Here is a 12,980-nt window from a genome sequence, read left to right on the forward strand (position 1 = left end):
AACTGAAAATTGTTCTGAGAATGTACTCCCTGGAATAATTATATAAACATAATTCAGATGAAGAGCTGATAGCATGGTGATACAAGTGGACTGTCATTACTGCTCTTGTTTTATATTCAGCAGGTATGGTATATATTAAGAATATGAATAATCAAGTAAGCATAATGAACCATATGGATATATTGTTTTAGGTTCAGATATTATTACCATAAAAATGGTAATGTTTTAAACAGACTTTAAATTATTGTTTATAAATATGCAGCTGCTAAAATTACTTTTGTTTATCAAGGAAATTAATCACATTTACTTTTGAAAATTGGCCTTAAAAATCAAATTTGATACATTAAGCTATTAAAAAGTAGAAAAGCATTTTAAATAAAATTTTTCAAATCACTCATAAATAAATTATTCAAATATTTAAGCAGGGCATTTTACAAATATAAACTATTTAATTTGGTATGTGTTATAGCATGGGAAATTATTCTGTGTTTTGTCAAAAATTGAATAAAGGATAAACTGTTAAGCTATAGTAAAAAGTAAAATTTTGAATTCATAAACAGCTGGAAATCCTTTGACATTTGTTCTAGAATTAACTTTCTTTTTGTGGACCAAAAAAAAAATAGGTGCTGAAGATGTACCCAATAGTAACATGTGGTTTCTACTTTTAATTCTGACTTAGTGATGATAGCAACCATTAGTTTTAAATGCACAGTTTTACCTTACTTCCTGTAGAATGAAAATAAATCTTTAATTCACAGTCTTAATTCATAAGCTTATAGAATATTCCACCTTATAGAATATTCACTTGTTTTATAGAATATTATAGAATATTCACTTTTAGACATTATGTCTATGAGCATAAGAAGATTTAGATCATTGGCAGCATAACTTTCTCCTTCATCTGACACCTCCTCATACTAACTATAACCATCAAGAAGAGATTTATGAAGAGGATAACAAAAAATGTATCCAATATTTTCTCTATATATTTCTGATTCCTTAAAGGGTCTAGTAATATGCATATCACACACAGACATATACACACATCATCATCATCAATATTATGCCTCCTTTTAATCTCTATACCATACTCATTTCAGTAAATGATTCACACATTCTTATTTTCTGCCTGCATCCATTAAAACAACAGCAGAGCACATCTTTAAAATTTAAAATAATGTTGTGATAGTGTTATTAAAATGACAAAATAAGAAGTCAAACAACATGATTCCATTTGTAATCTTAAATGTTTACATTAAAGGACTTCCAAAAATATTTTTTCCTCAGTTAGTGGGTAAATGTAGTAGGATCTCAACATGAACCAAGTTTGGTACCAAAAGAAAGGAAATATATAAAATATGAAAGCAACAGAAACCATGAATCAAGTTTTAAGGACTAAGTCAAATTACTGTGGCAAAATATATCCTCAAGAAAAATAAGGTTGAATTTGCAGTCTTACTTTCCTCAACTATTGATAATCAGCCTTGCTTTTCGTCCATTTCCAAAATTCTAAGTGATTAATGAGAAGGAAAGTGAGCAAGAGAAACATAAATCCAGTTGCACATGCAGAGTAACAAACAGGCTTAAAGGAGCTTAAAAAATTGAGTATTTAACAATGAGATAATATAAGTTTTCAAGAACATTTTCTAAAAATTCAGGTTGCAGAAATGGATCATCATGACAAGGTTCAAGGCCTGAAGCAAAGTTTCAAATGTCAGATCTTTTGGAAAGGGTAAATATGTTCACCTATGATGGAAATATGGATCAGTTCAGATATAGTGAGGAAATAAAAAATCTTAGATAAGAACTCCTTCAAGTCGGTCATTTCTTATTTATTAAATTCTGTTTCCATTCATAATCCTGAGTTTTGTCTGATATCTTTTCATTACACTAACAAATTCAACACAAGCACACATTTGCTAAAACTAGTTCTTAAAGGCTACTCTCAAATAGTAATCTATTATAATTATTAGCAACTTGTAAATGAACGTTGCATATTATTTAAGTCTGCTTCAGTGATGCTTTGTGAGTCTCTTTAGGAGATCATAAATAAAACGTACAATAAACATGAGAACAATGTTAATGAAAATACCAATGTGAAGAACTCTAAAAATTTTCTTCTTCATAAGAGTAATGAAAAATTTGGCCAAAATGGTCATAACAAGATTTGGGCAAACTAGAGAGCTTTTATTCAAGAAATGGCTGAATTTCAATGGAAGTAGTAAGTTTTATGTTTTTTAACATGCCCTATTGCAATTGCCAACTCTTCAGCTCCACAGTCACTCTAAAGGGGGGGTGGGTATTGTACAGGGAATATAACCAAAATGAAAATGCATACATTCTCCAAAAATTAAAAATGATGTAAGAATTATATAAAATAAAATATAATACAAATAAAATAAAATAAAAGTAGCACCTATATTCCTGTGACAACATGATAGTGACCAAAAAAGGAGGATAGAGTCAGAGCTCTTTGAAAGCTGTTTCCTGAAAGCTCCTACTAACAACTGCTGTCTGAAATTGACCATATGAACAATTTGGCCAGGGTAAAAAGTCTTCACAGCAGGTATTTGTTGAAAACAATTACTGGCAAGTATTTTAACTTTATGGTTGCCTGAGGCAATGTGTAACAATAACTAACCAATAAGCTTAAAGGAAAAGCTAGAAAATGAACTGTCCCACAGGGTCATAAAATGTTCCAAAATATTCCTGAAAATCTAGATGAACATATGAATGCATAGGGTTGTACATATGTTCTGAAAAACCCTTGGTTCTCATCTCTGGAAGAATTTGAGACTACTGGAAAGCAGATAGTGGAGACTGAGACATAGTTGTCAACTGCCTAAATGAGTTTTGAAGACACACCCCATCTGCAGAGTCCCTCAACAAACACTGGGAGATGTACTGTTTTCAGGCATTCAAGGAAAACTCTCTCTAGTCATTTAATTAGCTATATCAGGCAATCTACTTCTTCATTTTATATCATGTGTAAGCCCATCAGATTATGGCAGGCTTGGAGTCAATTTTTGCTCACTAAAATATCTTAATCACCTGGTAGAAAATGGTGAATGAATAAGTTCATGAATGAGTAAGTGAATATATGTCTGGCCACCTGGAAGGCTAATAAGCAGTTTATCAGAGCTTTCTTGTCATCCTGGAAAAACAAGTGATATAGGACAGAGCTGAAATCAGTCTATGCACATGCAAAGAAATTGACTAATCAACCTATGTAGTAGTATTATTTTTTAATTTTACAGTTTCCATAAAGAGTCAAAATACCTGTAAAATGCCATCTATTGTCTACAAAGACCTTTGTGATCCCAGGAAACTAATTATAAGGATCTAAGGTGATAACATATGACCATAAATATTTTAAATAGTTAAAGAATGCAGAAAATGAGATATTATAATTATCTAAATAGTAAAATTCTACTGCTTTAATCAGACACTTAAAGACAAAGAAAATACAATGCATTTACCAGACATGTCACCATTGTGATCATAAAATGGAGGTGATAAACCAGTCATCCCATTTCTCTTTGTCCAACCAAGTTGCAGATTCTGATCTTGTGTCATACTACAGAGCCCGTCCTCAAAATCACATCTCTCATAATTCCAACCTAAAGAAAGAAAAAAGAATTTAGCTTTTACAACACCTTTTGACTTCTTAAGAAATAAGAAAGCATTTAAAAGTAAGCTTAGCCACAAATGCCAAATATAGATTAAGAAGGATTATTTTTCACATTTTAAATCTAATGTATTAATGCAAAGCTTTCTTGAATGACATTCTAATAAATCTCTATGCACAAACCCAGTGTGTTCAAGTAGAAAGACTGCCATATGAGGTCATAAGACTGAGAACGTAATCCTGGTTTTGTCTCTTATCAACTGACTGGTTTTAGCTAAACCACTCAACAATCACTGTTGTTTCTTCACCTGTAAGATTAATATAATGACAACCTGCCCTGTCTCTTAAAAGATTGCAATGCAGATCCAAGGACATAATATAGAGAATGAAACTGTTCACAACTAAAGTACCACAAAATTAAGGAGTTATTATTCAGGTTACAACTTCAACTCAATCTCAACCTCGATATTCCTGTTATCCAAACATATCAAATTTTAGGTTCAGGTAAATGAAATCACTGGTTGAAACTCAAGCATCCATGGTTGTAATGAACCATTGAAATTAGGCATAGCAGCTCCTGTGGAATCTCAATGTTCTTGAAATTCTTCCTGCTTTTGATATTGTACATATGTCAGGCTACTGGTCACTTATAAGTTAAGGGCTGGAATTAGGAAAGGTTGGTTCAGAGACTAGTAGCCTGGGGGAATGGTTGTAAACTTGTCCCAAGAAACTATTTTCCCAATTAAGAAAGGACAGTTACATAAATTTCAGAGAGTGGAGTTGAGAACAAAGGAGTTAAATCTTATTGGCTGAAAAGCAGGGTAGGGGCAGAGAAATGTGGCATGGCTCAAGTTTATTGGCTAGTCACAAGGCACTTCATCCTTATCCTTGAAGTAAGAAGACACTCTTCTTCAGATAAATGGAGGTTGTTCCCAGCCCATCTTGAGCTCATCTCAAGATTATTGATGAGGGGCCTCCCTGGTGGGGCAAGGTGTTAAGACACAACCTATGAAGCTGTCCATAGCCACTGCAGCACAAGTTCAATCCCCAGCCGGCCAGGGAGCAACCCACATAGTGCAGCAGAACTCTCCTAACTCACCCGCTGCTCCCCACAGCAGTGTACTTCAGTCAGTCTGCCTGTTCTGTTCCCCACTCTGTCTCCGATGAATGGTCTCACCCCCATATCTCTGGCCTATACCCCAGATCTTGTATGCATAAATAGATAAATATTAAAAAAAAAGATTATTGATGAGCCTCCAGACTTGCTAGAAAAGCAAGTATCAGAGAAATGTTAAGTTTTTTTATTAGGGTCTGAAAGTGATTTAACTCTTTGGGCCTAGTCTCACTTTTATCACAACAAAGATAATTCCGGCTCTTTTTTTTCCCTCTGGGTATTAGACAATGTTTGACAACCAGTCACAAAAACATATTTTATTGATTTTACTTTTAGACCCCTTATTTTGAAATAATTTAATAACACCAGGAATTTTAATAGTTACAATTATTTTAGTTCTGTTCTGTGCTAGACATTCTACTTGCAGTTTATTTATTCCTTACAATAATCTTATGAAGCAGAAATTTCTTCCATTTTAAAAATGAGAAAACAGATGATGTCTTAGAGACACTAAGACAGAAAAGCTAGTAAGTGCTGGGGCCAAAATTAGAGAACTCTTTTTGAATTCAGCATCTAGGCTCTTAAAGCACTAAGTTCTAATTGTTAAACCACTGTCTCCTTTTCATCAAAGAGGACAGTGTTTTAATAACATACATATATCACAATGTCTATATTTGTGTGTAATTCAATTAGTTCTGCATCTACAAAAATAAGTAACCATTTTCAAGTTTCCTTTAGTTCCTAGCAATGTTTACAATGATCAATTTGTAATTACAACATATTCTAAATGATTTTATCACCATATTTCAATAATTACATGTGAAATGTACACACATTCTCACATAGGTGTCAAACATTTTCTAAATACCAATATATTACCTTGCAATACAATTACTTAGTTTACATCCGTTTGCAATGTTCTTTGTTACTTTTAATACACAAAAATAATGATGATGATTTCTGAGAGTTAAAATGAGGAAAACAGTGAAATAAAACATTCTTCCCTCTGAATAGTCTCAACAGGAGTTCTTCTTTTATATAAAATGAATATAATGAGCATACATTTTCAATTGGTTCTCATTTAAAAAAATCACAAACTTCTAACTGCTGGATTATTCAAAAATGTATCAGAAATTTTTCTAAGTACTCGTTCTTCCCCATCCCCAGTAGAGAATTGTATATTTTAAACCATTTGAACAATTTTCCTTGAATTGTGGCTAATTTTTCTTTTAATTCTATATGCTACATATGTAATTTAAGGCTGAAACTATTTGGTATACTAAAATCTTCCTCTGCATAGATCTTTGCTACCACAGTCATTAAATTGTATTGGACAATCTATGGTACAATGAAGAGGTGGTAGGCAATAACTTAAAGGTATAATCCGTGATCTTAGGCTTTTTGAACTTATGAAACACAGCATTTTGTTTTCAATTTTCTGAGCCGAAAAGTCAAACATACTGCAATTGAAGACAGAAGGTGTCACCATGTTGTCAATTTCCTTTTTAGATCGTTCATTCATGTGTATTGAAGTAACTGATTGTGTGTGTGTGTGCTGATTTTGTATCCTGAAATTTTGGTGAATTCTTTTTTCTTTGTTCTACCAAGTTTTCCTTTTATAAAATCTTTAGGGTTTTCTATACTTATAATCATATTTTCTGTGAGCAGATATAAGTTAACTCATTCATCTCTAACTTGAAAGCCTGCATTTCTTTTTCTTGTCAAATTTCTCTGGAGGGCATTTCTAGTACTGTGTTGATAGATATGAGGAAAGATGACATCTTTGTCTTGTTCCAGATCATAGAGAAAAAGTTTTCAGTGTTTCACCATTGAGTATTATGTTATCTATAGATTTTTCATATATAGCTTTGATTGTGTTGAGGTAATTTCCTTCTATTCTAAATTTGTTAAATATTTTTATCTCCTTCCTTATATAATACATAGTCAGAAAATCTTATGTACAATACACTTTATCATTTGAAAATTATTTCCTTCATGTTGGTAACATATAAAAGTATTTTCACATATAACTCTCTTTCTTCTCATTTATGATAAAAAATAATGTCCTGCAACAAATGACGTGAATCCAAAATATTCCAATTACATGAAAGCAAAATTTATTCTCAAAAGTAAATTTCAAACAAAGATTGCTACTATTTGGGCTGGCAATTTGGAAGTACTAGTTAGTTTTTATCAGAGAAATGTTTATCTTTTCCACTGTGTTAATTTTAATATTTTCATTGCTGTAGAAACACAGAAAAGTCTAACTTACAAAGTTACATGATAGAACATGGAATTAGCAATGTAACTCACACCAGAATTATCTATTACTAAGTAAGTTGAATTTTTGTCATATCATAGGCCTTATTCTCAAGTCATTGAGATATTATTACCATAAATTGTGTCATAGGTGGGATATGTGTCCATGAGGAAAGGATTACCAAGGCATGTTTTAACATTGTTTCAGGATTAGAAACTTTCATAGGAGGTCTTCAGCTTTGTGTCTACTGACTCTACAGAAATATGGTCAAGACATGGCATTCACTCCAATTTGAATGTTGCAGAGGTGTTTACATATAATTCTCTATTCCAGAGTAGCAGCCTGGCCATAAGATCTTTTGACTTTGCAGTAGTTTCTCTAGTGTTGAATAAGGATAGTAAATAGAAAATTATTTCTTTTGTGTGAATGATTCCTATCAGGTAAACTAATACAGGAACAGACTGCTGTCATTTTTTACCAAAATAAATTTTCAATTTCTGTCAGTAAGTAAAATTCTCTTTTAAATCCAATCAAGCACTCCAAGTCATTCCCTGGAAAGTCACAATTATTTCTAGATAGTAGAGAAATGCTATATTCTATTTCTGGGTCTTTTATGTAAACTTAAATTCAAATCTGTGATTCAAGGACCTTTCCATCATAAATTTGACAATTTGACAATAAATGCAACTCTTGTCTCAGGATTCCCAGCCAAACCTTTAGTGAAAATATGGTCATGTAGAAATCATGTTTATTGAAGAACAGAAAAGGTGGGCAGAATGTTATGCATGGCAGGAGTTCTCTTTGTTTAGATATTACCTTCAGATGTTTTGCTTGTGGAAGAAACAGTACACTATTCATTGTCACCAGCTGTCTTTTAAATTATCAAAGGAAATTCACAAACTGAATGTGCTTGGAAAATGCCAACTTGCCCACTTGGGCCACAAAACAAGAGCAGGCCATTTTGCAAGACTGGTTAGTTTTTTCAAGTTTCACGATCAAATAAAATAGTGTAACTGACAAATTCAGCTAATCAGTAAACCCATAATCATTCAGTCTACCAAATATTTATTGACTCTATGTACTAATCAGTCTTCTAGGCAATGGCAAAGACTAGGTAACTATCCTGCCCTAATGGAGCTGCTAATTTTTTGCTTTTTTATAGCCTCCTTCAAAAATATTAAAGAAACTACTCATAACTTTGGACAAATGACATCACTTCACAAGAGCATACTTACTTTGTTTTATTTGCTTAAGTCTCGCTGAGATACATGACTTTACCAAATTTGCCCTAATTGTTAAATTGCACCATTTGTAAGAATCATGATGGATATTCTACAGGATGGGTCAAGATATATCCCAGTAAAACTTTGAGCTTCTTCCTTGTGAGAAAGAGTCAACACGCAGCCAATTTCCAAAAGGCAATTAGCATGCTTCTGTTTTGTTACTTTTGCACAATTTCATATTGAGAAATGAAAGAATAATTCATGTTGCGTATGGTTCATCTTTCCTTTCACATTTCCACTGCCCATTATGAACAAAAATGGTCAACAACTGTTAAACAATTCTAGACATCAAAATCTGTTGAAGAAAATGATTTATATTATATGACTGAACAATGGGTTACAAGTCATCTGACTGCCACGAGTGAAGAGTTCCTAACAGTGTTATTTGACATAGAAAGTATTTTATGAAGATTTTGTTTTCAAAATAGCAGAAGGAATCTAATAGACACACATGCAAAATATAAAAATTTTTAAATGTTCAGTTCAAAGTCTGGAGTAAGATTAAGATCAGATCTCGCCCAAGAAAAGTATCATTGAAGGAAAGAGGAATTTAGTAGAGGTACCATAAATGTTAAAGCTCTAAGTAGACATTCATGCTATTTTATTGTTAGTCAAAGTGCATACTTACAGTTTCTATTTGTTATTCCTTGATGACTGGAATATGTTCAGACTTTCCATCAGCAAAATTTTAAAACGGAATTTATATATTCATTTAACTTACATACAAATATTTGCTTTCTTAAAATATTTCATGCCTACTTAATTTGTGTTTCCATCATTTTTGATTCTGCTGTCCCTAAGTCTTATCTTCCACCTTCTCTGGTACTGCCTCTACCAGTCTGGGTTTTTTTTTAAGCATATGCCATTGGCTTTTCATTATAAACATTGCAATTCTGTGGGCTAAGGTTTTATTCTATTTTTGTCTTTGTAAAATCTTGTCTACTCTTCATTTTAACTCACTTTTCTATGCCATTTCATTATATAGTGTATTTTCTATTATGTTCTCATAGGCACTTCCTTTTCCAAATCATCTCAACAGAAGTATCCTGCAATTGGTACAAATCATACATGATAGACCTGAAATTATTTGGATTGAATTGCCTATATTCAAATTTAATTGAATGGAAACACAGCTTGAAAAAGATTTATTCTAGTCTCAGTAACAGATAAGTCATTTTATTTAGAAACTTGTGATATATTTTACAGTATCTTCCCGAATTGCCTAGTACATAAAAACCAGATTATTCATATTTCAAACATAGTATGAATATATCCCAACACTATCAATAGTATATTACATAATCTTCTGGTTGATTTGAATTTGAATGGGAGCAAAATAAGTACTATTGCTATCTTTATTTTTAAGAAAAATAGCAAAGTCATTATATAGCAAATAATTTTGAGCAATTGTTAGAAGACAAACTGGCCTAGCTCTATAATTAGCATGACTATATTAAGATAAATACACAAATAAAAATAAGAGAGAATTAGGAAGGACTCTTGTCAACATACAATCAAACACTGGTTAAACCTAAAAAAAATTTTTTTGCCCACTATGTATATTAAATGCCCCAAATCATGTACAAATGGCATTTAGTCTAGTGTAAAGATTCAGTCATTTTAAATGTTTTTTTTTTAATGTTGAGGTAACATAACAGATTCAAGTATTTTGAGGCAATACTCTTTAAGAAAAGAACATTCTCAAAATCCTATTAATAGAATCGGTTGCATCTGAAATCCAACTTAACTATGCCAATTTCATTAAGAAAAGTCAACATATTAATCTATTTCTTTAAAGGTCACACTATTTGAGTGTTAAAAGGAGGCACAGATTGATTTATTTTCAAAATGTGACTACCTTAACATCATTATAAAGTTTAGCTTTTAGAAAAAATCTCATCTGTAAGTTAACATCGCAAATTTTCATGAGAAAAATTGCTTGGCTGTCATTATTCCTGCACAACATTCCCCCCCTAGTGTGCTGTACAAAAGAAACTCACACCTTAAATTGATTCTCAATTTTATCTACAGGTTATGGTCCACATTTAAATAAAATACCAAAGTGAAAACTCCTCAGAAACGAAAATGAAAAGTGAAAAAGCCAAAAGGTAAGCTCCCAATGTAACATTTAAAATGAAATCTGTTTATTCGACAGATCTGTTCTTTTGCTGTTCTCCAAAGCTGTGAGTTATTAAAATTTTTCATGCAGCCGAGACCTTTCCCACACAGCAGCTTTCTCCTTCTTTCACATTAACCTTTTCCCTGAAGCAGGACCATGCATGTTATCACAGCAAGCGTGCTAAAGGAAGCTTCATAACGATTAATAATAGAAGGGACTGCACTTCTTGTCAAACGAGCTAAGTGTTCCTCTTTGCTGCCCACCCAAGAACCATAAGGACTTTTCTAGACAGGCCAGAGAAAGGGCAGCACACCATAGTTAGCCTTTCTAGGGAAATTGGACAAATACAAATGAATCCTAGTCTTTGGTTGGACTTGGCATTTAATGGTTATGATGCACTAACGGTATGATACCTATTTTAAACTAGGGTAGATAATTCATTTACCTGTTTCATTCTATGGGCAAGAATTTTTTTCTTGTTTTAATAACACCAAATATGAAAATAGAAGGCAAACAATAGCAAGATCAAATATGTTATTTTAGCAGAAGAAAATGTAGAATTCTGTAAATAGTAATGTAATATCTGAATAAAAATACATATTTGAATAAAGTGTTCTAAAATAATAGAATTAACGCCTCCAGAAAATTGAGTCAGTTACTATGAATGAACAATGAAACAACTTAATTTTATGAAAATGCTTATGAAAGGTGATTATAGGCAAGAATGACACTAGTCTCCATGTAGTGTTCCTTCACGATATCAGATTGCAATAGAAACTACAGAAACATATGGATCTTTACCCATGTCTCCTCTTAGTGAACATTTTTTATTAGTACTATCCCAGTACTATACCATAGGGCATTTTCCCACTTATGAGGGTTCAATTACCTCATTTTATGACCTCTTATAATAAAATGGAGGTTCAAGATCATACAATTAGTAGATTATTTATCTGGGCTCCAAATGTAGGTCCTGCACTCTTTAGCTTGTGCTCTGTGCTCTTTGTTCAACCCAGAAATTAAAGGATATAAACCAGAGTTGCACTCTAAATCCCATCAGTACCAACTTGGTGGTAGTGTCCAATAAGCAAAAATAAAATCTACTTATCCAACCTAAACTCATTTAAAATATTTCCATTTTGAATTAAAACTAGATCTCATAAATTCTATCACAGTATTTTAAAGTAGCAGTAACAAGCTTTTTTTGCAATTTTCTCTCCTAATATAACATTAAAAGTTACATTTCCACATATTATTCTTCCCATGTAATCATTAGAAACTAATTTAAATACATTCCCTTCTGTTAGAATCTTAGCAATCTGATTTTTCTGAATTGGAGTAATTTTTACACATGGACCTGTCTCTTTAAAAAACTCACTTCATTTCTGATTTACACTAAAGGCTAGAAATAAAATCTATGCAGGACCAGGCATCTAGGTGAATCTCCCTGGGCTGCTCATGGGCTCTGGTTTGAAGGCGACCAGGGAACGGAAACTGGGGAAAGGTGAGGAATAGCACTTACATTGCTGCTCATCACTCTTGTCTCCACATTGGTCTGTGAAGTCACACACTTTGTCAGAAGGCAAGAAGACCCCATTGCTACACTGAAAGGCTCCTGTTCCTTGCTGAACCAGTGTAGAGATGAAAGCATAAGAAATCCAAAGGAAACAAAAAGCTTCATTCTTTGGGAATGCTAACATTCTAGCGAGGCAGAAGAGCACTGCTTGATATGTCTAGTAGAGATTAAACAGTTGTAATTAGTGAGCCCATAACTAAAACTTTCTTTTTTCTTTTCTTTATTCTTTATTTCCCATATTTGCCTCTTATGCCTGAATACATTGGTGACGATTTACAATTCTAATAAATGACTCCTGAGTCAGTTAAATTATTCTCTCAGAGGAGTGTCTTTAGAGAATATTTAACTTAAGCAATTACACCATTTCTATATCTAGCTAAACATGGATGTTTATTGCCCTATGTATAACATGTGTAAACAATGTAAGCCTGTATGATCCTACTATTTCCTGAAAGAGTAGTTTAAAAAAAAAGGCAGTTACATAAATTGAGGGGAGAGACCACAGCAGAGCTATAAGTAACATGGATATGTTCTGTGTTGATTCCTACGTGTACACAATCATAATCATATGATTTAGAACATTATCATGATTTCTAAAATGTATTCAAATATTTCAAGCCCAATAATTAGAATTGCTTTATGAGAAGGAAATCCTTATCCTTTATTATTGAATGGAAAATTCTCGTTGTTTATTTAAATAAGAATCATCAAATTTTTGAGGTGGAAGGGATATTGGAAATTATTGTTTTATCTACCATGTATCTTGGACATATGAAAGTTAAGGACTTTATGGGAAATATATAGATGTTAGACACTGGAATTCACATGAACTGCTAAGTTCAGTGTTTCTTTCTTCTATAGCACACTAATTCTCCTGTAAATTCATCTCAAAAGGCTTCTAATCTCATTCATCTTAGCACCTACAGGTCTGATATGATCCTTGTTTATTTCAATGGTTTTCCTACTAATCTGTAAGAATGAACATAATTGTCACTTTTTC

General features: G+C 32.5%; 1 protein-coding gene across 1 annotated transcript in view; it reads right to left on the reverse strand.

Moving 5' to 3' along the window:
* MALRD1 (MAM and LDL receptor class A domain containing 1) overlaps positions 1-12,116 on the reverse strand; it is a gene marked incomplete at its 3' end in the record, with an annotated part of 364,653 nt that extends 352,537 nt beyond the window's left edge. Inside the window, exons 1-2 of the mRNA XM_084254012.1 lie at positions 11,927-12,116; positions 3,480-3,620 (exon numbers count right to left, since the gene is read on the reverse strand). Of these exons, the coding sequence (XP_084110138.1) occupies positions 3,480-3,620; positions 11,927-12,104 (319 nt within the window). The 5' untranslated portion in view covers positions 12,105-12,116. The remainder of the gene's footprint in view (positions 1-3,479; positions 3,621-11,926) is intronic.
* Positions 12,117-12,980: the final 864 nt, after the last annotated feature.

This window comes from Talpa europaea (assembly GCF_964194135.1).
Source record: "Talpa europaea genome assembly, chromosome: 14".
NCBI classification, from domain to species: domain Eukaryota; kingdom Metazoa; phylum Chordata; class Mammalia; order Eulipotyphla; family Talpidae; genus Talpa; species Talpa europaea.